Below are 27,779 nucleotides of genomic sequence, written 5' to 3' on the forward strand. Positions count from 1 at the left end.
AGTGGCTAAGGTACTCGGCTGCTGACCCGAGTACCTTAGCCACTAGACCATCGTGGCGGGGCCTAGTGGCTAAAAATGCAGCCGCCACAGAGTGGCGGCTGCATTTCCGATGGAGGCGGAGGAAATGTTGTAGGCCCGTGTACTCAGATTTAGGTGCACGTTAAAGAACCCCAGGTGGTCAAAATTTCCGGAGCCCTCCACTACGGCGTCTCTCATAAGCATATGGCGGTTTTGGGACGTTAAACCCCACAAATCAATCAACACGCACACACACGCACACACACGCACACACACACACACCACACCACACCACACCACACCACACACAGAGAGAGAGAGAAGAACCCCGCTGATACGTTTTTCACGGGACTGTAAAAAAAAAAAAAACGTAGGAGCCGGGAATTTTCTTCCTTAGGCCTGTTGCTCCAACAAAAAGTTTGTGAAAGAGCTTTAGGGGCATGTATTTCTGTCTATCCTGCAAAGTCTGACATCTGAGATCAGCTCTAATATCGGAGGAGCTTATCGTAAAGTCGTAGTTTAAGGAAACAAACCGTACTGCATGGTTCTGAATGCGTTCCAATTGGGCAATGCAAGTCTTTGTACCTGGGTTCAATGCGGAGCATAGTATTCCAAAATAGTGCACTCATTTGAAAAAGAAAGTTTCTTTCAACTTGCCTAGGAGGAGCTTTCTTGAAGTTATGCCTTAGAAAGTTTAGAACACGGCCAGCCTTAGCTGCTACGTAATTAATGTGGTCATTTCATGAAAGGTAATCCTTATGCAAAATGCCTAAATATTTGTAATTTGATTCAATCGACAGGTTTTCATCATCAAGACAATACTTGCTGTCAAAAATGTGACGTTTGTTATTAAACCGGGCACCTTTACATTTAGAAAAATTCCGCCTCGTATTCCATTTATTGCACCACAGTAATATCACGTCTAGGTTGCTTTGTAATTGGGCATTATCACTCAAAGAAGTAATTTTACGGTAAGGACAACTGTCGCAGGCATACAATCTGCGATGGCTTAATACCTGTTCAACTATATCATTAATAAAAACTAGAAAAAAGTGGCCTCAGAACCGATCCTTGCTGGACACCTTATCAGGTGTCCAGCAAGGATTGGTTCTGGGGCTACTTTTTGATAAGGTGGATTGGTTCTGGGGCCACATTTTGAATGGGACCTGATAAGGTGTCTTGCAATGGGACGAGTTCATCTATATGATGAACTCGTCCCATTAAGAACAACACACTGTTCTTGGTTTCGGCCAGCAAGATAGGCCTCAATCCAATGTAAAAGAACCGTAAGAATATTTAGTGCAGACAGCTTTCTCAGCAAGAGAATATGTGCTACAAAATCAAAAGCCTTTTGAAAGTCCAAAAAGATGCAGTCAACCTGTTTACTCTTAAGTGATGAGGCTATGTTGTGAGAAAATTCAATCAATTTCGCGTCACCTTCTGAAACCATGCTGTGCTTTGCTGAATAAATTTTCTTGAATATGAGCCATCAAATTCGAATAAATAATGCGCTCTAGTGCCTTACACGACACAATAGTGAGTGAAATAGGTCTATAATTTCTATTTTTTATGTTATCACATAGGTACGACATTTGCAGTTTTCCAGTCGTTTCGAAAGATTCCAGAATAAATGACTTTTGAAAAAGTATTGCCAGGAAAGGGGCAAGTGGCACTGCGCAGTTTTTTTATTACATAGTTGGAAATGTTACCAGGTCCTGGTGCTGACTTCATGTTCACTTTTAGCAGTAGACCTGCTATTCCCTCTTCTGAAAAGGTTATTGTGGTTGTAAGGGAGAGGAAAAAGGCACCTAATTTCTGTCTGCCTGAGCGGCGACACGGCGCAGTGCCTTATAGGGGTGGTGGAAGGAGGGATAAAAAGAATAGGAGGAAATAGATGAAGCGACGGAAAATAGGAGATAGGAAAGTGGGGATCCGGTCGAAGCAGTCCAAGGGCGGGGCACCACTATGCGAGAGCTGCACGGCGTCAGGAGACTGCGGAGGGCGAACCAGTCGGCGGGAGCTACGCTGGCGTCGGAGATTGCGAGGGCACGACCGTCCAGCTTGAAATCCTCCGAGCGAATCCAAATCCCTGAAAAAGTTACCTCACTCATCTGAGAGAAACGCTGAGTATTTTGTACTCCACTGGCCTGAGGGGTAGACTGTAAGAATACCAATTCGAAGTAGCTGTTAAACTGTTCAGCCTTCCTTTTGGAGTCATCACCATAGTTGCCGTCTATAACATCTGGAATAGCGTCCTTTGAACTTTGTTTGCTTCCGACGTACTTCATACTTCTTTCAGGTTAGTCCTTGTTTTGTCACCTTGTGTTTCTAGATATGTGCCTTCTGCCTTTTGCATTTCTTTTGCTATTTCTTTTCAAAGTTTCAAGTCGCTGTTAAGGTCAGGTTTTGGCGATCTGTAGTATCGGCGGTACAGGTGGTGTCGTCTATTAATCGAAGCGCGAATATTTGTGCTCTTTCGCTATTTATCGGCTTGGCAATTGGATATAATCTCTTGTGACACGAATGACAGTGTTAGCGATAAAATGGTGGCTCTTAGCTTATTTTATGTGGGTTCTACGTCGATCGAAGAAGCAAGCTTTTCGAAAACTGGCAAAAATTCATCGAGTTTGCATGCCAGTGAAGCGTAGTCTGCCTTATCATAGCAGAAGACCTGTCTTGGTAATGGATTACGGCAACACGTTCCAAGGCAAGATAGATGTGCATGAACGATCTCATGATCACTTACACCTGATAATAAATCAACAGACCAAATGAGAGTACGGTCGGAACAGAACAATAAGTCTAACATATTAGCTGAATTGGGAGTTATTCTTGTAGGAACTTGTACAAATTAAAACAGAGAATCTGCATCTATGGTTTCTCGAAATGCAGAGTAAATAGGTGATGGAGTACTGGGATATCCGGCTGTAGACCGATCCAGTTTATGTTTGGCAAGTTGAAATCGCCCCCTAAAACAATATACGTTGCATCCAAGGACAGCAATATGTTGTTGAACTCTTATAAAGGTTGAGGAGAATTGGAACCAGGTGGCCTATAAAACGACCCAACTACTAACGATTGTAGGACCATCCTCACTACCATTAGTGAGGATGGTCCTACACCAGACTGTCTCACATGATGAGTGTTCAATGTTAATATGTGTACTATCCAAGCTGTTGTGTATCATCACAAAAACCCCATCACCTTGTACGTTACGATCTTTATGATAGGTTCTGTAATTAATTAGATAGAAATATTTCGTTGTTATTGATAGTGCTGTCTAACCATGTACTCGATATACTCTTATCGTGTATAGTTTTCAAAGCTTTATATGGACACTAAAGGTAAATATTAAGTCGATGTTGATTGCTAAAATAGCGGCCCAAAAACCTCGCAGTGCTACTTTTGTGTCAAAGAAGTGGGTATTTTGAATCGCATTTTTGTTGTCTGCATCGCGTCAGCACACTTCAAATCCTTTGCCTTGAAGCGGTCTGTCTCGCGTCACTGTTGCCATGGACAAAGTTGCCCAGCTTTAATGCACAGCCGCTGACACTACTAGCAGCAGAGCAAAAGTAGTGGGAGCACAACAGCAACTGTTTCCATTGAACAATTTTATGCCATCTTGGAGGTCATGATTCTTCTTGCTTGGTTCACCTGGGCTCCACTATATGGCACCACCTATCCAGCCCAACAGGCGAAAATGGAATTCTTGAACCATTTGTGCCATTCCCTGTAGTAAAGCCAGGTGGTCCTTTTCCTTTTATGTCAAACAGAAACGGAGAAGCAGCATTTTATTACGTCTCTTGATGCACGGAAGGTTCTTTTTTATTGCAGCTAGTTTGATTACTAGTGATTCATTGTAGTCGGATGCTCTGATGTCATCGGGATCATTTCCAAACTATCTTACTTGTGGAGCCCATTGTGTGGTACATTTAGCTTAATTTCTCGGTGAGTAGGGCACTGCTGTTGTTGATATTGATGTTTTAGACGTCATACATTGAGCTTTCATTCTGACAAATTATTTGCCTTTAGTGTCCCTTTAATCCCAGTACACTGCATACAAGTTGAAAAGAAATAGCATAAAGCATAAGAGAACACCTAATAAACATCAAAAATTTTTATAGAACAATTCCGGAGCAAGCAAACATGCCATGCGTTTGCGCTTGCCATTGATTCTTTGCCACAGTACATATATTGTGGTGAAGCCAAGACATGAGGTTCTTTCATTTGAATTGCCTCATTGATAGCTGCTTTTTGACTGTAGGCACATTCACTTCATTTGCAGCAGAATATTCTGTTTGCATGGTAAATTAATTTGTAGCAAATAGTTATACCCTATTTACTGTTGCAAGTAATCTCTAACACAATTTTTTTCTGCTCCAAAGCAGCTTTCGTCCTGCTCCAGAATTTACTGAATATCTTAAACTGGCTGGATCACCTCTGCGTATAAACCGACATTTAAAGAGGCACTAAAGTGGAAGGATGAACCACTTTAGATTGATAAATTGTATCCTGAGAACTCTAATGTCGTTAATTTCACCATCATATGTTTATTAAAAGAGGATAAAGTGAAGGTCGAAGTTTCAGTTTTAAATTTCACGCCGTGTATCCCCACGTGTGATGTCATAGATTTTAAATTGTATTTTTGTATTTTGGTGACATGGGCTATACGAAATTTTTTGAAACATCTTATGTTGAGTCGGCAATCCTCTCATAGAAAATGTACTTCATTTTTACTGATAGGGAACTATGTGTGACCAAGAAGACTCTTTTAAAATCTACGATGTAACTGCGTTTGGTGCGAGAATATTGAGGTCCAGATTTCTTTTTTTTTTAATATTTGGGTTTTCTAACTTGGGTTTCTCACTTGCCAATAGTCTAGTGGTATAAGTGGTGTTTTGGGTATTGTAAAATAGTCCTTATTTAAAAGCAACAGCTGGGCTACACAACACACTGTCATGCTTAGTCTCACAACCCAGCTATTCTATTGCTTTTCTAAAATGCCTAAAATGTCAGTATGACTTATACATAGCAACACTTTAGTGATAATGATAATAAGAAGAAGGGTAGATTTCAAACACAAGCCCACTGATCTAATAAGGCCTCAGTGCAGTTAATTACAAATTTAATAAACCTACCCATGTAGAATGTTTCAACCCCACGAAACTACCCAAGAATAATATTCCAGTGCATTACAAGATGGAATAAAATACAGCTAGTGCATTTCAGTCTGATTCGTGTAAAAAGGAACTGTTGAAATTTTTTGTGAGAACTACGCAATTTCAATTTTTGCTGAGCTGTGCTTTGCTAAAGCTCTTTGCTTCATAGTGCCACAGTGCCAGCTGTCGGGCAGTAAAGTGAGTCGAGGGTGGGCATGGTCATGCCAGAAGGCCATTCTCAGAGGCAGGCAGCTTGAACAAACGGTGTAAGAGCTGCTAACATGTGATTTTCCTTCTATCTAAGCATTTTCTTGGCATGAAACAAGCACTACAAGGATTTTGGAACACTATTTCAACAATCTGCATCAACCTATGATTTGCATTTAGTGTCCCTGTAAGTCCTGGTCATTTCAATAATCAGTAACACATTTGCTGTCACATCTTCCTTCATTGTAAAAGGGTGGAAGCGTTGCGCCAGGCTGTGCATAAACGGCAATAACTATGATAGTTGTTGATTGTGTAATCCGCCAAATCTAGCCGCATATTATCGTCAACCGTGCAACACTGAGCGTTGGCTGCACCAAGGGCATGGTTACATTCGTATCCAATGGAGTTCGATCACGTTTCAATTTGGTTGATTCGTGGGGCTCTCATTGCTGTTATTGCCGTGGTTGCTCCACAAAAGTGGTGGAACCAACATGAGTAACTGGTAATTATCTAGTAATACAGTGAAACCTCAATGATTTGTAACAACCGGGAACGCGTCACGATCATGCAGTTAACGGCAGTGCGTGTTTACAAGTGCAAATGTGCATCTCCTGACGCGCCCCATCGCCACCAAAAAACGAATACAGTATTACTGCAGATGTCGCCCCAGGTGCTTACCAGAAAGTCTTTTCTTCCTTTTTGCCAGAGTGTGGAAAAAATCATACCGGGCTGGCACTCTTGCACGATTGTTTTATCACGGGCAGTGGCGATGCCAAGGAGCATTTCGAAACTATTACAGGGTCCGGGATAGGCAGCGGCTGAAATAGCGACTGAACACACACTACCAGTTTTCCGCGATACATATGTGGGTTTCTCTACCTCGATCTGATATCAAGCGATAACCGACAGTTTCATTTAAACAGAGAGGTCGCGTGCACTCAAATCATCTCCTGGTTAGTTGCGTGCAGCGCGCCGCCTATGTCGCCCACACTGTCGCTGCTGAGTGGCTCGCTGAACCGTGTCCGAGGATTTGCTGTGTGAATCGCTCGTGCCCACTTCGCTCCACACCAAGCACAGATGAGCAGAGTAGTGTGTCGTCGGGATAAGAAACTACCGCCAAGTGAAGTGCACCACAATTATCTATATTCCGTTTCACACATTGAGTGCAACGCTGCTGAGGCTAGTGAGACTCCTTGTAGTAGATACGTTCGTGTGAAAAATATTCCCATGTTTTTACCACGCAGAATATATTTTTGTTTCAGGCTGAGTATGAAATGGCTATGTTTTGTAACGCATATACAACACCCACACACAAATGCACGCAGGTGATAAGTGTGGTAAATGTTTGGTGAAAACCGTTGGAATTTTTTTTACCAAAAATAATTTGACGATGATGCGGGACCCTAGAAAGCTGCTCCAAAATACCTTTTGGCGCTCCTAACCTGCTCCGAAACTCCCCTTTTACTGTGCCAAAGCTGCTCCAAAACAGCATTATGTCTGCTCCCTGAGCTGCTTCCAAAACACTTAAGTTCACTTCGACCCCTAATTGTACTACTTTTTAGTTTTTATCCACATCCCATTGGTTGTAAACAGGCTGGTGAGTTCTGTATGACTAAACTCACGGCAAAGTCTGCTATGTAATATATTAAAAGAAAATTTCACTTGGATCATCATCTGGTTGTGACATGACTGTCTAGGAGGAGGACAAAATTTTTATTGCGAACAAATTAAGGTTGTTTTTTGATTGTGCGAGGCGACGACGGTTAGTCGGCCAGTACTCCCTGTTCTTTAGCGACTGCCTCGGCTTGTCCTGTGATCCTAATTCACTGCTCATTATTTGACTTACATGGCTTGTGCTTAATCTGTCAGTGTGTGAACTTGCAGTTCTTTATCAGTAACTTGTGATTGCTAACTGCACAGCATTTGGAATAAAGTTGTGAGAGGGGGGGGGGGGTGAGCTGTTGCTAATGTCAAGAAAAAGCTTTACCTATGATGCTTAGTTTTTATGAGGAGGATGCTTTGCTGCGACTGCAAGCCAACTTTCACAACAAAAGATGTGTCAGTCCCTTTGTAGCTGTTTCCGACCTATCCTTGTAATGATGTACTTTCTTTACCAGGCATTCGAGGCGTGTCGGAGGAAACGACTACTGGTGTGCATCAACTCTATAAGATGAAAAAAGAAGGGACACTTAAAATTCCCTGCATCAATGTGAACGACTCTGTCACAAAGGTGAGTAATTGGAAACAGGAATACGTTGCCATCAAAAGCTGAAGAGAAAAGAGCAAGGCAGGGAGGTTAACCAGATACTGAGATGCGGTATGCTACCTTGTGTTGGGGCTGGGGTGTAGGGTTTAAAAGAGATAGTCAACTACCTATCTTTTAAATGCCAAATTTTTGGGACATATCTGATACTCTTAAGGTTTTTTGTGATATTGTCACATGCTTCATAGAGTCGATATGTTAAAGATCTGAAATTTAGCACACTGTAGATGAAAAACACTGCAGTGTAAATCACTTGTATGCATCGTCCACTTTGTTGCCACAGCCCCATGTTCTGTGTCTTGGTCATTTCGAAGTGCTCCTTGGTACATAAACAACTTGGCACTGTCGCAAAGTTGTGGGAGATAGCTAGTATAATTTTGGGGGCTTGGTAAAATTGAAGGAGCCTTGTAATGGGCATATTAGGCAACATTTATAGAAAACAACGCTTCAATTTGTTTGCTGGCATTGGAAGCACTTTGCTTATCAGGAGATGCAACTTTGTACTTGGAAGTTTGTAACATTGGTGAAGTGATAAAAGGATGACATAGATTAGCGTGGAGTTAGTGTATAGCAAGTGGTGTTTATGATAGTACCCTGTACCCTATGCATTCATGAAAATTTACTGTGTGAGCACTCAGATTCCTGGCAGACCTTCAGAGCTACTTCAAACTTGGATGTGACAGTGTATCTCTTGAGTGAAATAGAAAAGCATGCATTTGTTAAATAGGGCATCAGTATGTGCTTGAACCTGCATAAAAGTGCAAAGTTCAATATAGTGTATTTACTCGCATAATGATTGCAATGTGGTAAAATGTGTCTTTATGCATATGAAGTGTCCGATGTACAAACGTTTATTTTATTTCTTGTGAAAGAAAAGAAAGACTTATTAATTCTAATGCATAATGAAGTTCAATACACTGGTGCAAGGCTGTGCCTAAATGCTTGTGTAGCCCACAGCTGGCATCGGAAGCTAGCGACACAGTTGGCACATTGACCGAAGGGCTCATAGTTCCCTTTAATCACAAATGGCAAACCACGTATGGAAGTGGTGCCATGAAAGTACCAACACACCATGAGCTATAAAAAATCTGAGTGCACCCCATGTGTTCTTTGCAAAATGCCATTAAACAGCTATCATTTGTCAGCAACAAAAGTACTTGACCAAACAGACATGTGGCCTTTGGCTTGTAGAATTTCGTAATCTATTGCTATGCGCTGTTTACAAACTTCACATGCAAGCATAAGTTAAACGCGTGTGGTGGGCTGGCTACCACAACTTTATATATTTCACAAACGTCTAAGTGTGCATCGTGCTGCTACTACCATAAGAGTGGGCCTCTCACTGTTCATACTTCTGACGTGTGGATGCACAATGCAGTTGTTTCATTAAATCTTAAACAATTCAAAATTTCTTCTCTAATTAAAGAAATAAATTGTGTAATAATGAGGCTAAATTGGGATTGGGTCACATTCATAATGTGTGCTTGTGGGACCTGAAAACACCCTTTTCGAAACCTAGTTTGAGAATCCATTGACTAGATTCTTGTGCTCAGCGGCATTAGTGCTTTCTAACATACTACCGACAAATGAACTATGTGATCGAAGGAATTAAGTAGTGAGAAATTACTTCCTTTTATTTCCAGAGCAAATTTGACAACTTATACGGCTGCCGTGAGTCGCTAGCTGATGGGATCAAGCGAGCGACAGACATAATGCTTGCTGGCAAGGTGGCTTGTGTAGCTGGATTTGGTGACGTTGGCAAAGGCTGTGCGCAGTCTTTGCGTGGCTTTGGATGCCGTGTGCTTGTCACGGAGATTGATCCCATCAATGCCCTGCAGGCTGCCATGGAAGGTATGTAGGCTTTGGATTATTTGTCAGCATTTACGCTGTTAACAAAAATCACCAGTGAGAAAATTGTGTTGCTGTTTATTTTTTTGTTTTTTGGCTGGCCCTGTGCATTGTCAGCAGCACTCGCACTGGTTGAATGCCCTACATGCTTGGAAGGGTGAGGCTGTGGGAAACATATTGAATATAGATGTCGAACCTTGAATTCTTATTGTGACCACCAAATCTGGCAAAAAAAAGAAAGGAATTTAAGGGCTCATTTTTTTTTTTGTTAGACAGAACTTCAAATGAAAACCAGCAGACAATGAAGGCAAAGAAGGTATAGGGGACATTGTTTGAATCTTTTATCTTTATTGTAGTACTTATGGTATAAATGTGAAAGTGGGTGAAAAGACAACTTGCTGTCAGCAGGGACTGAACCTGCAACCTTTGCATAATGCACACGATGCTCTACAAGTTGAGCTATGGCATCGGTCATCCTCCCTTTCACTTTATCAAGTATTGCTGTGCATGCAACCCGGGAGCGTTGGTGAGCGCTGCTTGTAGCCATGACGAGTGTGGGACACTCTTTTTTTGTCAGCTGGCATCATGTAGAACGAGATCTTTTTGAAAAGAGCACCACCAAATGTGATGTTCTCAAAGAGTAGTGATGGATGCTCTTGTAGTAAAAACTCGTTCACATGCTTCTTGCATATTAAAAGAATCTCTGTCACATATGGTAACTTGAGGCCACTTTGAGAGAGTGCACTTGGCCGAGAGTTTCGTTTGTACGCTGTCATGTAGTGTCTCGCTGCAAAGTGCACTTGCCCTCAAGTGCAATTCGCCATCTTCACTTTGCTGCGATGGAGTGTGTAGCCTCAGTAGCAGTGGCTTTCTCATAGATATGAAATTGCATAAAGTGGCACTCATAGTATTTTTAAGCCATTGTTTTGGTTATTAGGAATGCTGCTACGTATTAAAACAAGTCATGTCACAACAAGAAAACTTGTTGCTCCCGTCCTCGGGCAGTTCGCAGGCGCGTCTGCCACCGGGATGTGGGAGCACATGCCGTGCAATGGCCATGTCTGTCGCGTTGTTTACTTCCTTGCACATGTGTAGGTCAGTCATTTCCTAGTCGTTTGCGATGGCGTGTGCCACTGGTGCTACTTCTACGAAGACAATGTGGTCTGACGCTGAGACATGGGCGCAAAAATAGCAAATATATGTTGCGCTATCAATTCATCGATTGCCACTGTCATCTTTTCTAAAGTATACTTCACTTTGTCGTGCAGTAGTGCACCGCCGAGATGACATTCTGTGAGCGTAAGTGCGCTCGCTGTAAGCACGATTAAGTTGCCACGTGCAACAGGGGTATTATATATTATGAAAATTGGCAGATGTATAATATGTGTTATTAATTCTACAATAATGTAGTTTCAAAAATGCTGAACCTGGCATCACAGACTTCATGGTGATTTTGTGGAGCTCAGCAAAAGTTGTAGCCATGTATAGCAATATGGATAGGTGTTATGGTGTTGCATTTAAAATAAAAATATAATGCAGAAGTTCATTGGTCTAAATTATTGTCAATATGGCTAGTATGACTGCCATTTGACCCCCACCCCGCCTATCTGCATTGTTGGTCAATTAGTACACTGGTGACATCCTACCGAAAGGTGATCACCTGTTCTAAAGGCATTGTGCTGCCCAAAGGAAATGATGTTCACAGTAGTTTTATACCGGTTTCTTCTTGTTGGTGTTCACACGGGGGACCGCATTAGCGGAATGAAGTCAGCTACTGTATTTATAATTAGAGGCTGGATTTTTAGGCACTAAAGAAGCGTGTTTTAGGTGCCAAAGATAGGCAGGCAAAACACAGTTTCAGGCTTCCAATATCGAAAATATAGGCACAATATGTTTTCACATAAATTCAAAATATTTCAAACCAATACGTATGTGACCTGTATTTATGACAGGAAAGCAAAAATGTTATTGTTGATGATGGCACAAAAGTGCCAATGGCTGAACATATAATTGTGTAAGTGTCCTTTTTCTGCACGGTTTGTAGAAGATGGTCTCCAAGTTGTATTCTGTATCATGGTGAATCTGTATCTGGCGAGTTTACCGTGAAATCAACCCACTCCTGGCTCTCTTTATTTTCGGCATGCACGGAAGCAGATAGTTAGGCAATAAATAATTGGCTCCGTTTCTGCATGTTACACTGCAAATGTCGTCGAAAGACGATAGTCTTGCATCTGTAGAGAGTGAACAAAACGTTTATGTTATGTTCTGTGCAAGAAAATCGGTGAGTGCTATTTTGGAGGCGCTGCGTTAGAGCGCCTTGAGCATCCAGCGGAGGCGAACGAGCGCATCGTCACATCACACGTGAGCCATGAGCGCTATCTGGCGGTTATCCTAGAAAATGAAGCGCGTTGCGTGCGCACCAGTCTCTGAGGTGATAAGGTGTAGAACACAAGGCGACGGGTAGGTGCCACCACCGTGTCATCTTAGCAAAGTGTTGGAAACACTTGCCTTTTCGTGCAAGCGTTGCATGGTCAGTGCAGCATGATAAGCGCTACGGTCCTTAAAATTACTTATGTATGCCTTTTCTAGTAAAATGCACATGCAGAATGTATACGTGTTGTTATGGTGCCCCAGACTTGTGCAATAATTGATTTTTAATTGACAATCGCACAAGTAGGAACGTTGAATCTTGAGCAATATTGGTGGGCGTTGCTGATGGGGTCGGCCGTTTGGAGTATCGTTTGGCCACTTTGGTGCCGTTTAGGGTACCATTAAGGGCCGACAAACAGACAAATGTACAGACAGACAGACGGAAATTTTTCTGTCGAAGGTCCCCAAGAAAGGCTATTGTCTTTAAGAGGACCAGAAGGGAGAGATCCTTCGAATTGGCCGGGGCTAATCGTGTCGAGTCAGCTGCTCCTCTGCTGGTGACCACCTTTAAAAGGCCCCTCACTAGGTCTGACCATTTTGAGCCGACAAGTGTTTTGCATTGAATGGGCGCCCACAATCATGTCTGCCAATATAGGCAATGTTACTTGCCGTGGAAAGATGTGAAATTTCAAAATGAATACCATTGGCCCTCATCGCAGGGTCGCGACCTAAGATGGAGGGGTTGACGCACGTCAAGGAATGGTCATGCATGGTTATCTGAGCTCCGACGTCGCTCCTCTGCATAGAAATTCATGCTACATCGCCAGCTGTAGCGCATAACTCTGCAATAATTATTTCAGGAAACGTGGAATTTGTGTTATGTGTTGCTTGAATAGATTAATGAAAGTGGAGAGAAATAAAACACTAATAGAATTTGCGTGCATTTTATTTTCACTTCAAATCACAGCGAGATTTGGGGCTAATCTACCCCAATTGCATATGTGTTTATGTTTTCGCCATTCCCGCGTCATGTCGGCAGCAGCCCTGACGACACTTGGTGCATCCTTAACAGCAGTGCTGACTGCGATGCGGTGCATCGCGATAAGGATACATTTTTTGTGCCAGCCTTTCCGATCGTGCGCGCACTGAGGGATTCATTCCACAGAAACAGGCAGTGTACTACAGAAAATGTTGAAACAATACAACACTGCTCGCGTGCCCGACCTGGCCCAGCCACGTCATGCCACAAATGACCTTGCCTGTGCATGACTCCTCCTTGCATCATGGTTTCGCCTCTTGTAATGCACCATCCTGAAAATTATTATGGTCCAATGCTCTTCATTGGGCACGGAACGACTTCCAGGGTCTAGTGGCAATTTCTCATTTGACCTGGTGAAGGGCCCTTTCAGAAGGGAACCACAAATGAAACGAAAGCTGCGTGCACATCACATTTTTTTTTCTGTTGATCTACTCTCTCCTTTCCCCTGAAGGCACTCCACATTTCTCCATTCGTTCGCCACGCTCCTGCAGCTGCCGAGAGGGACCTCCTATTTTCTATCCACTGCCACACCCATGTCTTCAAGGTTGTTCACTTCCTTGAGGATACTGGAAGCCTAGTTTGAACCTCGTTGTGTTCCTAAAGGTCAACGTTGCTGGGTAACATGAATAACGGTTTCAAACTGCACTCGAAAACAAAATTTGGCATTAAATAGTGCTCGTATAGGCACCAATTAGGTACATAGATATCTACTATATAAGCACTTACAGGCATTTAGGCGTAAACGCCGAAAATAAGCATTTTTAGGCACTGTAAAAACACTGTAAAAGCCCTTCCTAACCCCCCTATTCATACTCGTATATCAATGTGGCACAATAGGAACTCAAGGAAAGTAATAAACATGTGCCTAAGATCTGGTCTCTATTAATAGTCCAAGGATGCATCTACTATGCTCTCTTGGATGCCAAACTGAAACTACTTCATAGTATCTAGTGTCTTGCATTTTTTAGTGCACTGTGATACTTGGAAGCATTTTTTTCCAAACATTTAATGCTTGAAGTTAAAAAAAAATCCTGGCTTGGTGACAGCATGCTCAGGTTACCTGTCCCAAGTTTTTCACTGTTTGTGTGCATTGGCTTCATATGATGAACTTTTGATCCAAATGGCTTCTTCATTCATGGCTTAATTTCTGTATTCGCACAGAACATCCTAGAGTATATGGCAAGTGACTCACCTGCATCATTAGCTACCCCCATTTCGGTCCATAGGTAGGGCACGTAGTCTTTGTTGATTTAGCATTGTGATTGGTAATGAAAGATTGCTTTCAAACACTGCTGTTACCGACTATAAATATATTTCCATACACAAGATGTTAGTTTTGCTTGTGGCACTTGCTGTGTTGTGTTAGAACTGAGTATAGTTTAGTGAAAAGTCAACTTTGAACAATGTAGTGACAACTGAATGTCAAAGGGAATAATTTATCCATATGTCAGCCAACATTGTATATATACTATTGATTTTTCTTTCATCTTCACCTTGCTGTTGAGAACAGCTGTTTTGCCTTGCCTAGGTGATACTTTGCTGTGTGAATGTATTGTCTCTGTGGTGGAATGAGGTGGGTTTGTAGAGTACTAGGAGTATCCAAATAATTGCAATTCAGCAAACAAAGAAAAGTGATATTGGGAAAGCAACTACATGACTAAATTTCTTTACCCCTTCATCTCCAAACTGTTGTTTCAGTTAGTGTTACACATTTACTTGTGCCGCAGGCTATGAGGTAACCACCATGGAGGATGCTGCATCAAAGGCATCTATTTTTGTGACTGCTACTGGATGCCGAGATATTGTACGAGGAGAACACTTTGAGAAGATGCGTAATGATGCCATTGTCTGCAACATTGGCCACTTTGATATTGAAATAGACGTCAAGTGGCTGGAAAAGAATGCAGCTGAAAAAGTAGAGATTAAGCCTCAGGTGAGAATTTTATAATAAATGCAGTCTGGCCTGTTGGCATAATTGTTTTAAAAAGTAACATCACTTTTACGTGAGCTTATATCAAAGGTGTGTTGCTTCTATGGTAAAACTTTTTTGATATGAACATCATGTACCTGTAAGCATGTACATTATTCAGTGACAAGCTCTCATTAATTTAGCAGAGTTGATTATGCATGGGTAAGTAGCTGGTGTCCAAAGTGTGTGCATCGAGGGCACATTTCTGGCTATCCAACCTTGTCCAGCCCATGCAATCGGCAAAAGCGTAGCCTTCGATAGCTGTTTGTGTTGCTTGGAAACAGCCATTGCTAGGACATAGATTTGTGCACTGCACACATGCAGAAGCCTTGGTGTATAGGAAGTGTTTTCAAGTATGAAATTCAGAAGTAGCACTCAATTATAGCACAATAAAATGGCCAAGTATGTGTAACTGCAACGATGGTTCAAAGAAAGTGGCTGCAAGGAACATGCAGGAATGGCATCAAGCATTTTGCTTCAAATAATGATAATAATAATAATAATGAAATTTTAACATCCTGAAGCAACCTGCAGGCCAGGGGAGCCATTTTAGTCTGAGGTCTCCATAATTGTTTACACAACCTGGGGTTTCTTAATTGAACTGCATCTAAACTTCAGTACCCAAATGTGTTGTCATTTTGCCTCCATCAACATGTGACCACCATGGCCAGGAATCAAACATGTGACTGCTCAGCCGCACAGTGTCATAACTCTGGTAGCCTCTTTTTGTTTTTGCATTTTGTGCGGCACATGGTACTGCTTTACAGCATGCATGGGTTGGGAAACTGTTTTGGTACATTGTTGTCACCATCATTATACCGCAGTAGTTTTGTTACCGCAAGCTAAAGCATCTACTGTAGTAACTTGCATAGTTTTGTCGTGGTACAGTGTGAAGGCATGGGGAAGGCTAGTACTCATGACTTGACATGAACGATGCTTGCTTGTGCTTGCTTGGCAGAACCAGCTGCATCACCCTTGGGTAAGCGGCATGACAGTTTTGTTTGTGTGCAATCCTGTTTAAATTTTCTGGGTCTAATTTGTCTCTATTTGTGTGCCTTCAAGAGAGTCATATCAAAATATCTGCTGCTGTTTCAAAAGCAATCCTGAGAAAATTTTTCATATCGTCTTCAATTTTTTGGCTAGTTTCAACTATTTTTGTAAAACACCCTGTCCAAGCTTATTGTTTGGCTTTAATTTTAGCAATTGTGTGTTTATGCATTCACATTTTATTTCTTGCTGCCTCTGCCCCATTGTAGGTTTGCCTTGTGAACCATGTACTGTAGTTGACGTCTTTGCCTATCATATTGTGATTTTGGCTTATAATACACCAGAAATGTATTGTTATGACATGATTTTTTTTTCTCGTAAAATATAGTGACCCAGAAGTTTTTGTAATGTCTAAAGTGCATTTTTAAATACAATGAAATAAAAAGATATAAAGCATGACATCAAGTGAAAAATGATGTACCTTAGCACAAGTGTGTGATGTCTAATTCCTCCCAATACTTTTTTTCTAAAAAAATGCTAGGTTGACCGCTACAAGCTAAAGAATGGCAACCACATCATACTCCTTGCTGAAGGTCGCCTTGTGAATTTAGGTTGTGCTATGGGACACCCATCATTTGTCATGAGCTCATCTTTCACGAACCAAGTGCTTGCTCAGATTGAGTTGTGGACTAAAAGTGACAAGTACAAGGTATTTCATTTCATTGCTTAATTTCACTCTCTATAGATTTCAGTTAGAGAAGAAAAAAAAAGTCTGTAGGTATGATTTAGGTAGCTTGTATAGCATGAAATATGGTAAGTTATGAATGTCTGAAACATGCTGCAAGTTCTTCTGAATAATACAATTCAAGGAGCTTGTTTCAGTTTCTGCTGTCCATTTAATTTGTTGTATGGAAATTTGAACATGATAGGGACATTCTAGAAGTCTGAATAAATCGGTATTTAATTTTGCTATTAGATACTGTATAGAAAGCTGACCTGTACTTCTGCGAGTGTAATCACATAGTATACTTGTGGGAGTAATGGAAGACACATGAAACTATTGTTAGCCGGCTTATGATGGATACTGAAGGCAAATAGTGAAGCTTTTTATGTTTGTTTCGAGCAGGTGCAAGTGATGTATCAAAACAAAAGTATGGGTTCAATTTTCTTTTTCTGAACTTGGTGGCTGAATTGGCACATGGTGATGCATTCCAATTTATTCATTCATCAAGCCAAACTTTGTCACTTGTTTACCTTAAATCTGCGGGACCACTGGCAGTTTTGCAGAGCTGTTGACACGATCACTCCACAACCGTGCATAATCTTGAGTAGAGCGAAATGCCAGCATTGCAGTGGACATCAGTTCATCTCTTTCATGAAAGTTCCTCCACATCTGCACTACTGATATGCCATAGTCAAAAGCAAAGTATTTTTTGATTGCTTAGAGCTTTTTAATGCACCAAATTGGAGTTACATTTACATGAAACTATCATTAATGATTACTGGCTTACGTCGTAGCAGCATATATATAGATGGCATCAGCTTTGAATAATGAAAACGTATGCTGCATTTTCCTATTCTTGCAGCACTAGTATGGCAGTAAATGAACAGCAAATGGTGTGCTCTTTACAAGGACATATAACGGGAGATACTTGCCTGATTCAGCACCTTTGCTTAATCTTCTGCATTCTTGTGAAATGAGTGCTGTTTCTGCTTCATTATCTCACCAACAGTGTGAACACTAAAACTTTTTGTGCACATTTTTACGAGTTATGTATGGTAGACTCTCAATAAACAGAAATCTGTTAAATGAAGTGTTGCTTAAATGGGACTACTCTCTCTGATCTGATTGGTTGAGTACTTGTATTCTGCACTCCTGTTCATCCCTCCATAATCGAAACTCCTGTTAAATGGAACATATTTTCCTGGTCCCTTCAGGGTTCACTTAGTGAGTCTACTGTACTTGGACATATATGGTGCAGTGTGCATAGAATTGATTTAGTGATAGAATGGCCAAGGTAAGATGACTTGCATTTTTTCTTCTAGGTGGATGTGCACTTTTTGCCTAAGAAGCTTGATGAGGAAGTTGCAGCACTTCACCTCGATCATCTTGGAGTGAAACTGTCCAAGCTGAGCAAGGAGCAGTCCTCGTACCTTGGCATTCCTTCTGAGGGCCCTTTTAAACCGGAATACTATCGATACTAGATTTGATTCCATTTTCTGCATAGACTGCTGTGTTGTTTCAAATTTGTCACGGACATATTTTTGTGATAATAAACTGGAATGATCATTAGCACTTTGATAAATTGAACAAGAGACTCCTTTTATCTCAAGATGAGAATGAAAAGCTGGTGATGTTCTGTGTACCTATCTTAGTACACTGATTTGCAGCATTTTACAACTGTGCTTCAACTGCATAAAACTGCAGTGTAATTAATGATTGAATATAACTGTGAGGTTGCTGCCAAACACTATTGTTCTGTTAACTCTACAGCTATTATTGCAACGAATGTAGCAGCCTCACAACAACGATGTTCTATTTACACGGTTTATTAAGGGCGAACTTGTGCCCAAAGTGAACGACGCACAGCAATCAAGAAGATCCAAGGGTGGTAGTCCTCGTGAGCCTCTGCCTCGAGCACCCTCGTTCTCTTCTTTTTCACGCGCGTTGGCTGTTCGGCGGAGTACCGGGCGCATGCAGGGCCGGCTCGTGCATTCCGGCTGGCTTCGTCGCTCGTAGTCGTGTCGTTAGCGTTTCTCTGGTTCCCAACGTCCGCGTTGCGCGGAGCAATGGTAATTTCCTGTGGCATTATCCCCCCTCTCAAGAGGCATCGCCCCGATGCTTTCGATGATAATGTATGCAGCGATTCCGTCCCGGAAAGTTTGTAAGAGGGAAATGGTTGTACAGCAAGCAAGTGGGGTGGCTAGTCTTCGTACCGGTCGTAGTACGGTTTCATGCGCACAATGTGTACACGCTCGGTGGGATTGCGTCGTTTAGAATGCCCATGTCTTGTAGGCTTGACTTCATAAACGAGGTCGTTGAGTCGCTGTACTACCTCGTAAGGACCGAAATATCGACAAATAAGTTTTTCAGACAGGCCTCGTCGTCGTACTGGGGTCCATATCCACACTTTTGTCACCAACTTCATACCGTGTTTCACGTCTTCCTCGGTTGTAGCGGTCGGCATCGATTCGTTGTTGGCGACATATTCGGTATCTTGCTAATTGGCGGGCCTCCTCCGCTCTCTCTATATAGTCATCAAGATCAGAAGAGTAGTCGTCTTGATCTATAGGTAACATAGCGTCCAGTGTTGTGGTAGCTACACGACCGTAAACTAGTTGAAACGGGGTAATCTTGGTAGTCTCTTGTACGGCGGTGTTATAGGCGAAGGTGACGTATGTTAAAATTTTGTCCCACTTTTTGTGTTCGACGTCCACATACATAGATATCATGTCAGCTAGAGTTTTGTTAAGGCGTTCAGTCAGGCCGTTGCTTTGAAAGTGATATGCGGTAGTTTTCCTGTGAACAGTGTGGGTCATGTTCGGCAGGCATTCCATGAGTTCCGCCGTGAAAGCCAGTCCGCGATCGGTGATTACAACAGTTGGAGCGCCATGCCGTAGCACTATGCTCTGTACAAAGAATTTGGCGACCTCAGCTGCCGTTCCTCGATGCAAGAAGTCTGTTTCCGCGTATCTCGTTAAATAATCAGTCGCTACAACGATCCACTTCTTGCCAAGTAAAGATGTCGGGAATGGTCCAAGGAGGTCCATTCCAACTTGTTGGAAGGGTGCTTTCGGTGGGTCTATCGGGTGCAGAAGGCCCGCTGGCTTAGCACTAGGCGCTTTCCGTCTTTGGCACTCGCGGCATGTTCTGACATAGCGTTGTACTGAAGACAATAGCTTGGGCCAATAATAGTGCTGACTGATTCGTGCAAGCGTTCGAGTGACCCCCAAATGTCCAGACGTAGGCTCATCGTGGCACGCTTGTAATATTTCTTGCCGCATAGTTGCGGGAACGACAAGCACAAACTTTTCACGGTTGGGCTTAATGTTTCTCTTGTAGAGGACAATTCCTCGGAGGCAGAACGATGCGAGGCTTCGAGAAAATATACGAGGTACTTGTACGTCAGCTCCTTTCAGGTGTTTGATGAGCGGGAGCAATTCTTCGTCCGCATGTTGAATTTCAGCTATCTGAGAAGTCTCGACAACAGCCACGAATGGAAAGTCCTCTTCATCTGATAGTGCTGTGTCTGCAGGTGCCCGTGACAAACAGTCGGCGTCGGTATGCTTCCTACCAGATCAGTATACCACAGTTATGTCAAATTCTTAGTCTGAGGCTCCACCTTCCTAGTCGTCCGGACGGGTCCCCGAGGTTGGCGAGCCAGCAAAGGGCATGGTGATCGCTGACTGCCTTGAATGGTCTACCATACAAGTAAGGCCGAAACTTACTGATGGCCCAGATGACGGCAAGGCATTCTTTCTCTGTGGCCGAATAATTGGTCTCCGCCTTTGTTAGAGTCCGGCTGGCATATGCTATCACCTTTTCTTCGTCATTCTGCCACTGTATTAGGATGCATCCTAGGTCGATGTTGCTGGCTCTGTGTGTATTTCCGTGTCAGCTGTTTTATCGAAATGAGAAAGGATTGGGGGCTCTTGCAACCGTTTTCTTAATTCGTTGGCGCTTTGTTGCTCTGTTTCCCACTGGAAAGGTACATCTCTCGTAAGTTTCGTCAAGGGCTCTGCAATCTGCGAGAAATTTCTGACAAATCGTCGGTAGTAAGCACAGAGACCTAGGAATCTCCGTACTGACTTTCTGTCTGCTGGCACTGGGAACCTTGCAACGGCGGCTGTCTTTTCGGGATCAGGGCGCACACCGTAGGCGCTGACAACGTGCCCAAGGAATCGAAGCTCTTCGAAACCGAATTGGCACTTCTCTGGCTTGATGGTTAAATCTGCCGAACGGATTGCTTCTAACACTGTTCGCAGGCGCTTGATATGCTCCTCGAATGTAGCGGCGAAGATGACCACGTCGTCAAGGTACACTAAGCAACACTGCCACTTCAATCCGGAAAGTACAGTGTCCATCATGCGTTGGAACGTTGCCGGCGCACAACACAGACCAAAAGGGAGAGCCTTGAATTCATAGAGTCCGTCAGGGGTAACAAAAACAGTCTTCTCGCGATCACGTTCATCAACTTCGATCTGCCAGTATCCACTTTTCAGATCTAGTGATGAAAAGAACTTGGCACAACGAAGTCTGTCTAATGTGTCGTCAATACGCGGGAGGGGATATACATCCTGTTTAGTCACAGCATTTAATTTCCGGTAGTCAACGCAAAACCTTAGCGTGTTGTCCTTCTTCTTGACAAATACTACAGGAGATGCCCAAGGACTGTTAGAAGGTTGAATAACATCATCTTCAAGCATCTCCTGTACTTGATTCTTGATGACTTCCCTTTCTTTTGGTGAAACGCGGTACGGGTGCTGGCGTACCGGCCTGGTTGTCTCGTCTGTTACGATCCTGTGTTTTGCAATGGTTGTGCGTCGTACCTTTGAACTATTGGAGAAACAGCTGCCAAATTCCCGTACAAGGTCGTATAGCTGTTGACGTTGGATCACTGAAAGATTGGGATTTACGGATATTAGGTCACAGACATCAGATGTTGGTTTCATATCCGTTGACGTTGTTTCAAGGCTGCATATTTCTGTGGCTTCACAAACCTCATGAAGAAAGGCTATGGCTGTCCCCTTTGCGATGTGCTGGAATTCGTTCCCAAAATTTGTCAGGAGGACGTCTGCGTACCCGTTTCGTAGCTAGATAATCCCTCGTGCCACACAAACACCTCTTTTCAGGAAAACATCCATGTTGCTGTCTGCCACACCTTCGTAGTCACCAAACGTATCATTTCCGACTAGAACCATTACAGTGCTCTGCGGCGGTACAGTCACATCATCATCGACAATGCGCAGCGGAGTGGTGCATTGCTCGTCTGCTCGAGCTACCTTTATAGCTTGTTCCGTCGAAAATGATACGCCGGACCTCTGCAAATTAATAATGGCACCATTTGCTTGCAGAAAATCCATTCCGAGTATAACTTCTCTCGAACATACGGGCAGGACAACAAAGTCACCAACGTAAGTGAAACCTCGTATCTCAACTCTTGCGGCGCATCTGCCGAGAGGCGTAATAAGGTGACCGCCTGCCGTACGTACTTGAGGTCCACTCCATTCGGTCAGAACTTTCCTGAGGCACTTCACTAAGTTGTAGCTTATCACAGAGTAATCCGCACCGGTATCGATTAAAGCCATGAGCTCTAGCCCGTCAATTACCATCGGCAAGTCTGAAGTTATCTTCTCATTACTGCACTTCTTTACCTGGAGACAGTCGTCGTCGTCGCGCTGGTGTCGCAGTGGAGGATCTTCGTATTTCGAATCACCAGCGGTCTCGCCTCCACAGGTCGCCCACTTCAGTTTCCCGGGTTTGGACTAGGGGAACGATGCCTAGGTGCGTTCGGAAAGGAACGTGGGCTTGGCGAGCGCTGACGTAGAGGGAGGAGATGGCGACCGCGGTTGGTGACGACGTTGCAGGTCGAAGCTCTGACGTGAGCACAGGTATTCCTCGATGTCGGACGACCTTTCGCCGTTTCGCGGACACGGTGCGTTGACCGCAAATCCTCGAAGACCAGCTTGACGATATCGGCAAAACCAGTAAAGATGGCCAGCCTCTCCACAGTGGAAGCACAGAGGCCTACGTTCCGCATCTCGCCATACATCGCTTTTCCGAGGTCTTGTCTCTGTCGGAAGGGGTGCGCTGCGAGTTGCCTCTACGATATGGCGTGGGCTACGTGTTGTCGGTGTGTAAGTACCAGGTGTCTCGATAGGCGCACAGTGGACAGCAGGCCGCCTGAGCACCTCAGAATAAGTTGCCGCGCGTCGTGTCGGTGGTGCATCCCTTTGCGGCTCCCGTATGGCCTGCCGAATTTCTTCTCGGACAACATCCGTAATAGATAGTTCCGGTGAAGCGGGTGGCTGCAGGTTGCGTGGTTCCTCCCTGACAACTGACCGGACGAGCTCCCCTAGAGTGTCAAGATTACCGACAACGTTTGCCGAGAAGACCCCTGCTGATGTACAGGCTACGTCACGATTGTATTGCCGGGCTCTCTGCTGCAGCGTCGTTTCTATTGTTGTTGCTTCCGACCGAAACTCAGCAACAGTGCGCGGCGGATTGCGAACAAGTCCCACGAACAGCTCTTGTTTTACCCCATGCATGAGATGACGCACCTTCTTGTCTTCAGTCATGTTGGGATCAGCTCGCTTGAACAGGCAGGACATGTCTTCAATGTACATAGCGACAGTCTCATTTGTGCGTTGATTCCGTGCACGAAGAGCTGCTTCTGTCTTTTCCCGGCGATCATTGTTGCCAAACGTACACAGTAGCTGCCGCCGGAACTCTTCCCAGGATGTCAAAGATGAGTCGTGGTTTTCGTACCACACTCATGCTGCGTCTTCCAAAAAAATGTATACGTTGCGCAACTTGCCTGCTTCGTTCCATTGGTTTATGTTCGCCACTCTCTCGAAATGATCCCGCCAGTCTTCGGCGTCCTCGAACGGGTCACCATGGAACACCTTCGGTATGACGGGCTAGCTGACAATGAGCTGTGATGGTGCAACTTGGCTAGTCATGGTGGTGGCGTTTCTTGTTCCCGTCGCTGATGCCTTTGGCACAGGGGGAAGTAGTCCAAATTCTGGTGAATCCCCTCGAATACGGCGACTGATCCGTTGGTGCACCGGCGTAAGCACGGCTTGCGGATGGTCAGGGCTTGGACTTCGTTCTCTCGTAGGGGTTGGAATCATCTACCCAGCTCCTCCACCAGAAAATGTAATGAATGTAGCAGCCTCACAACAGCGATGTTCTATTTACACGGTTTATTAAGGGCGAACTTGTGCCCAAAGTGAACGACGCACAGCAATCAAGAAGATCCAAGGGCGGTAGTCCTCGTGAGCCTCTACCTCGAGCACACTCGTTCTCTTCTTCTTCACGCGCGTTGGCTGTTCGGCGGCGGCATGCAGGGCCGGCTCGTGCATTGCGGCTGGCTTCGTCGCTCGTAGTCGTGCCGTTAGCGTTTCTCTGGTCCCCAACGTCCGCGTTGCGCAGAGCAATGGTAATTTCCTGTGGCATTATTACCCTTCCCTAGCTACAAGAGCACTCAGTCTCTAATGCATTGATACCCCCAGGTCATTGCCATTACAAAAGAAGCCAGTAAGCAAATATATAGCAAAAAAATGACTTAATGGTTCAGGACAGACTGGCATTGTTCTTAAAAGGTTACGGACTTAGTCACAACATAGCAGTTTTGAGTATTCTTTCTTTGCACAGAGCTGAATATTGCCAAGTTTCCTGGGCTGTTATTGTTTCTTGCCTAATTTTTTTGCTGCCACTCTCTGTATGGTGGCATCGATGCAAGCCAGATATTGCCCACATGCCCTCAAGGACTTGGTTGCATTTGTGCAAGCATCACATTTAATTCGACTCTATAAAATTTGCATTTCTCTTTAGTACAAGTTTTTTAGTGCTTGAATTTCCCTGTGATGACATTTTGCTGTGTGTCTGTTCAATTCTATGGTTGTTGCGTCGGGCATGTTATGAAATAGCATGTCTCGCTCCGTAATGGACTGACAACCACTTTTTGTGGTACCAGTTTTTTTTAACACAACGGAAAGCTGACTGGTCAGGGTATCTAATCACAAAATGGCTACATGGAAAATGCTCTGAAATGTTTATAATCAATTTTTTCGGTCTTTGGTGACTGTGCAGTTACAACACATGTCGCAAACTGTGGGGGGTGAGTGCAAGAGTAGGTAGGTAGTGCGCGGCAGTTTGCTGTGCATGTGTGCACTTCGCTCGCCCACGCCATGGCTCTACGTGTGCTACTAGTTGCCGTGAAGAGAGCGCCGCTTCTCAGGGTGCGACTCATCTTATCTTGTAAGCAGTCCAGAATATAAATGTGTCTGCTTAGAATTTACACTTTCTGATGGACAGATCAGATAGTATTTTAAAAAAGAGCATGACTAAAACCCACATAGAATTTTGCACATAATTCAAGCATTTTGCCACGGTTGAGTGACATTAAAATGACAATATTTAGGTTTTGTAGATATTTCAGGAAGTCGATGATTATCGGGGACTTTCAAGATCTTGTCAGTTTTTTTCATGTAAGTTTTTGAAAGCGTTCCTCCTAGCATATATACAACAATGCTTGTAAAATGCATTGGACTGCACTAGGCACTCTCATCAAATGAGTTAACGCTTGTATAGGTCAAATCAGCTTAGCTTTGTACATCGATTGATTGAAATGCGAGAAAAAAAAAAAAAACAACGGTGAAGGAGTTCCTGGCAATGGCATGCAGGACTCGAGATAATCCCAGGAGATAAAGCCCTGACTACTGGTGTCGCTCCCAAGAGGTTTTCCAGTCCTATACATGCATTTGCAGGGGCTTTAAATTCCTGCACAGTCAAACTTTGATACGTCGACCATTACAGTCTGGAAACGGACAATGTAGCGCAGTAGTAAAACCACTGCACTATGCATGTATAAAAAAAATGTTCTCTGCAACTTTCGTATCAACACTGCGCCTCGGCAAGTGAAGTCTGTTGAAAGGTGATTATGGTACTGTTTCTCCAAACAGTAGCACGGTCGCTTTTCACATCATGGAAAATATTCATGCAATAAAACAGCTGTTTTTGAATATGCTCCCAAACAAGGCACTAAATCGAAAGTCAATTACGTGCCATGGAGGGTAAATGAGCAAGGTATGCATACCATTGTATAAAACTATAAAGCAAGAGCCATATTTGTGCTTTATAATAACGAACTTGTTTGGTTATTCAATGGCACACGTCCCAGCCATTCTAACGACCATCTTAAATGTGATTGAAAAAAATTATGCTAAATTTGTTCCAATTTCTTCTATTGCGAATGGGAAATTGTTGGGAGTACCGTATTTACTCGATTCTACCGGGCCCTCGATTGTAACACGCACCCGGTTTCCACGACGAAAAAAAAAAAAAAAGGTAAGACATCGATTGTAACGCGCACCCATTTTTCTCGTTGACCCGCACGATCACACCACTCGGGAAAACGACTCCTTTCGGGAGCATCTTCCGTTAAAATATGAGGTACGGGGCCTATCTGACGTGCAATGGAGCATTGCCGTCACTCTAGTTTTACCGTGGCCCGATGTCAGCACGTGAACTTGCTTCGCCCCCTTCTTCTCGACAGTTGTGGTGCCAGGCATGCCGAAGTAAAGAGACGTCTGGTCGGCATTCCCGATTTGCCCAAGCAGGTAGTTTGTGCCGCAAGTTTAGGACGAACTTCTGAAAACTGTGCTTTCCTTCGTACTCCTCCGGCAACTTTTGGCATATGCCCGTTCGCCTTCGCAGGGAAAAGCCTTTCCTCTTCATAAAGTTAGTTAGCCAGCACATGCTCGCTTTAAACTGTCTCCGCATTAGCCCTTTTTCTAAGGCTAACTGCATAGCCTGCACTTGGAGCAGTTCTGTCGTCACAGGCCGCTGTGCCGCTCACTGCTCAATCACATACTCGACGAGCAGCTCTTCAATTTGCGAAAACCGACCCTGCTGTGGTCTACTGAAGCCTTTGCATGAATCTTTGCTGTCGACAATATTCTACTTTTGTTTCCACCAGTCCCGCACGCACGTTTTGGGAACTCCGAACGACCGCGATGCGGCCCGATTTCCGTCCGTTTCGGCACACGCTATGACTTTTCTTTTAAAAGCGGCATCGTGGTGCACTCGTCGAGTTTTTGGAGTCGGCCCTTCCATGCCGTCGATGCTAATGCACTACAAGATGACGAACTCCTCAGTACACGCTCGAAGTGCCGCACATGGGAAACACATAGGCAGAAATGGCCGACGCGCCATGCCGACGCACGTAGGGGGTGGCCATTTTGGGAATGCCGATGGCAATAAAATGACCGTATTCATTTTTTTTCGTACTGGATTCTAACGCGCATGCGATTTATGAACTCGCTTAACCGGAAAAAAAAGGTGCACGTTAGATTGGAGTACTTACGGTACTTTGGGGAGAAAACACTTTTGGTCACGTGGGAGCCTTCCAGATTTCACAAAATGTAATCTGAGCGATGTTTGTTCGTGAGTATCATTCCGTGTTTCCATGCCAAATTTGGTTTACATATTAAGCAAAAATGTCTGCTTAAGTTGTTTGAATTTTAGTTATGTAACTGCAATTTTTCTGCTGTATGTGCCTCCACAAATCTTGTCAAAATGTTTTATGTGTGCATTTTTTACCTTGTAATACTACACTATGTATGAATATCCCAGTAATCAATACTTACTCTACGGGAGGTTTATTTCATGATAAAAATATTTTCAGACATAGCATTGTGCAAATTTTGCAGAGAAAATTTTCCAACTAACGGCAATGGGCAACTTCAATTACAAAGGTGCCGTATGAACAAATGTGAAGATAGCCGTTAATGGGGAAATTCAGTTTTTTTCCTTAAAACAAAAATTGTAACGATGAAAGTTATTATATAAGAACTAATTTTTTGCTTTTGATCTAGGTATAAAGTCGATTTTTATTTGAACCACCACGTGATGTAAATTAAATTTTACCATGGCCCAAAATATATTTTGTGGTTGTGTAAAGTCCTGCAAAAACAACTGTGCTGTGTACTACCTGTGCCTCAATTCTCTAATATTGAATTACCGATTTATTAAATCATAGAGCATTCTGAGATGTGATGCATCAGATTTTGGCTGTACCATTGTTTCCAGTACTGGGAGTATGCTAGGTCATGACAAAGAGATAACTTGGAATCCATTTCACATGGTATTATTAGCCATGAAATTCAATGTTTTTTGAAGGATAAGTTCAGGAC

The 27,779-nt window shown here is 43.5% G+C and overlaps 1 protein-coding gene across 2 annotated transcripts in view; it reads left to right on the forward strand.

The window, feature by feature from the left end:
- Window positions 1-18,166, forward strand: part of Ahcy (adenosylhomocysteinase) — a 37,228-nt gene extending 19,062 nt beyond the window's left edge. For both annotated transcript variants that reach the window (XM_037427767.2, XM_075877728.1), the window contains exons 5-9: window positions 7,502-7,614; window positions 9,291-9,498; window positions 14,632-14,837; window positions 16,402-16,569; window positions 17,907-18,166. In XM_037427767.2, coding sequence (XP_037283664.1) covers window positions 7,502-7,614; window positions 9,291-9,498; window positions 14,632-14,837; window positions 16,402-16,569; window positions 17,907-18,065 — 854 coding nt within the window. In that variant the 3' untranslated portion in view covers window positions 18,066-18,166. The remainder of the gene's footprint in view (window positions 1-7,501; window positions 7,615-9,290; window positions 9,499-14,631; window positions 14,838-16,401; window positions 16,570-17,906) is intronic.
- Window positions 18,167-27,779: the final 9,613 nt, after the last annotated feature.

Source organism: Rhipicephalus microplus, chromosome X, assembly GCF_043290135.1.
Source record: "Rhipicephalus microplus isolate Deutch F79 chromosome X, USDA_Rmic, whole genome shotgun sequence".
Classification (NCBI taxonomy): Eukaryota; Metazoa; Arthropoda; class Arachnida; order Ixodida; family Ixodidae; genus Rhipicephalus; species Rhipicephalus microplus.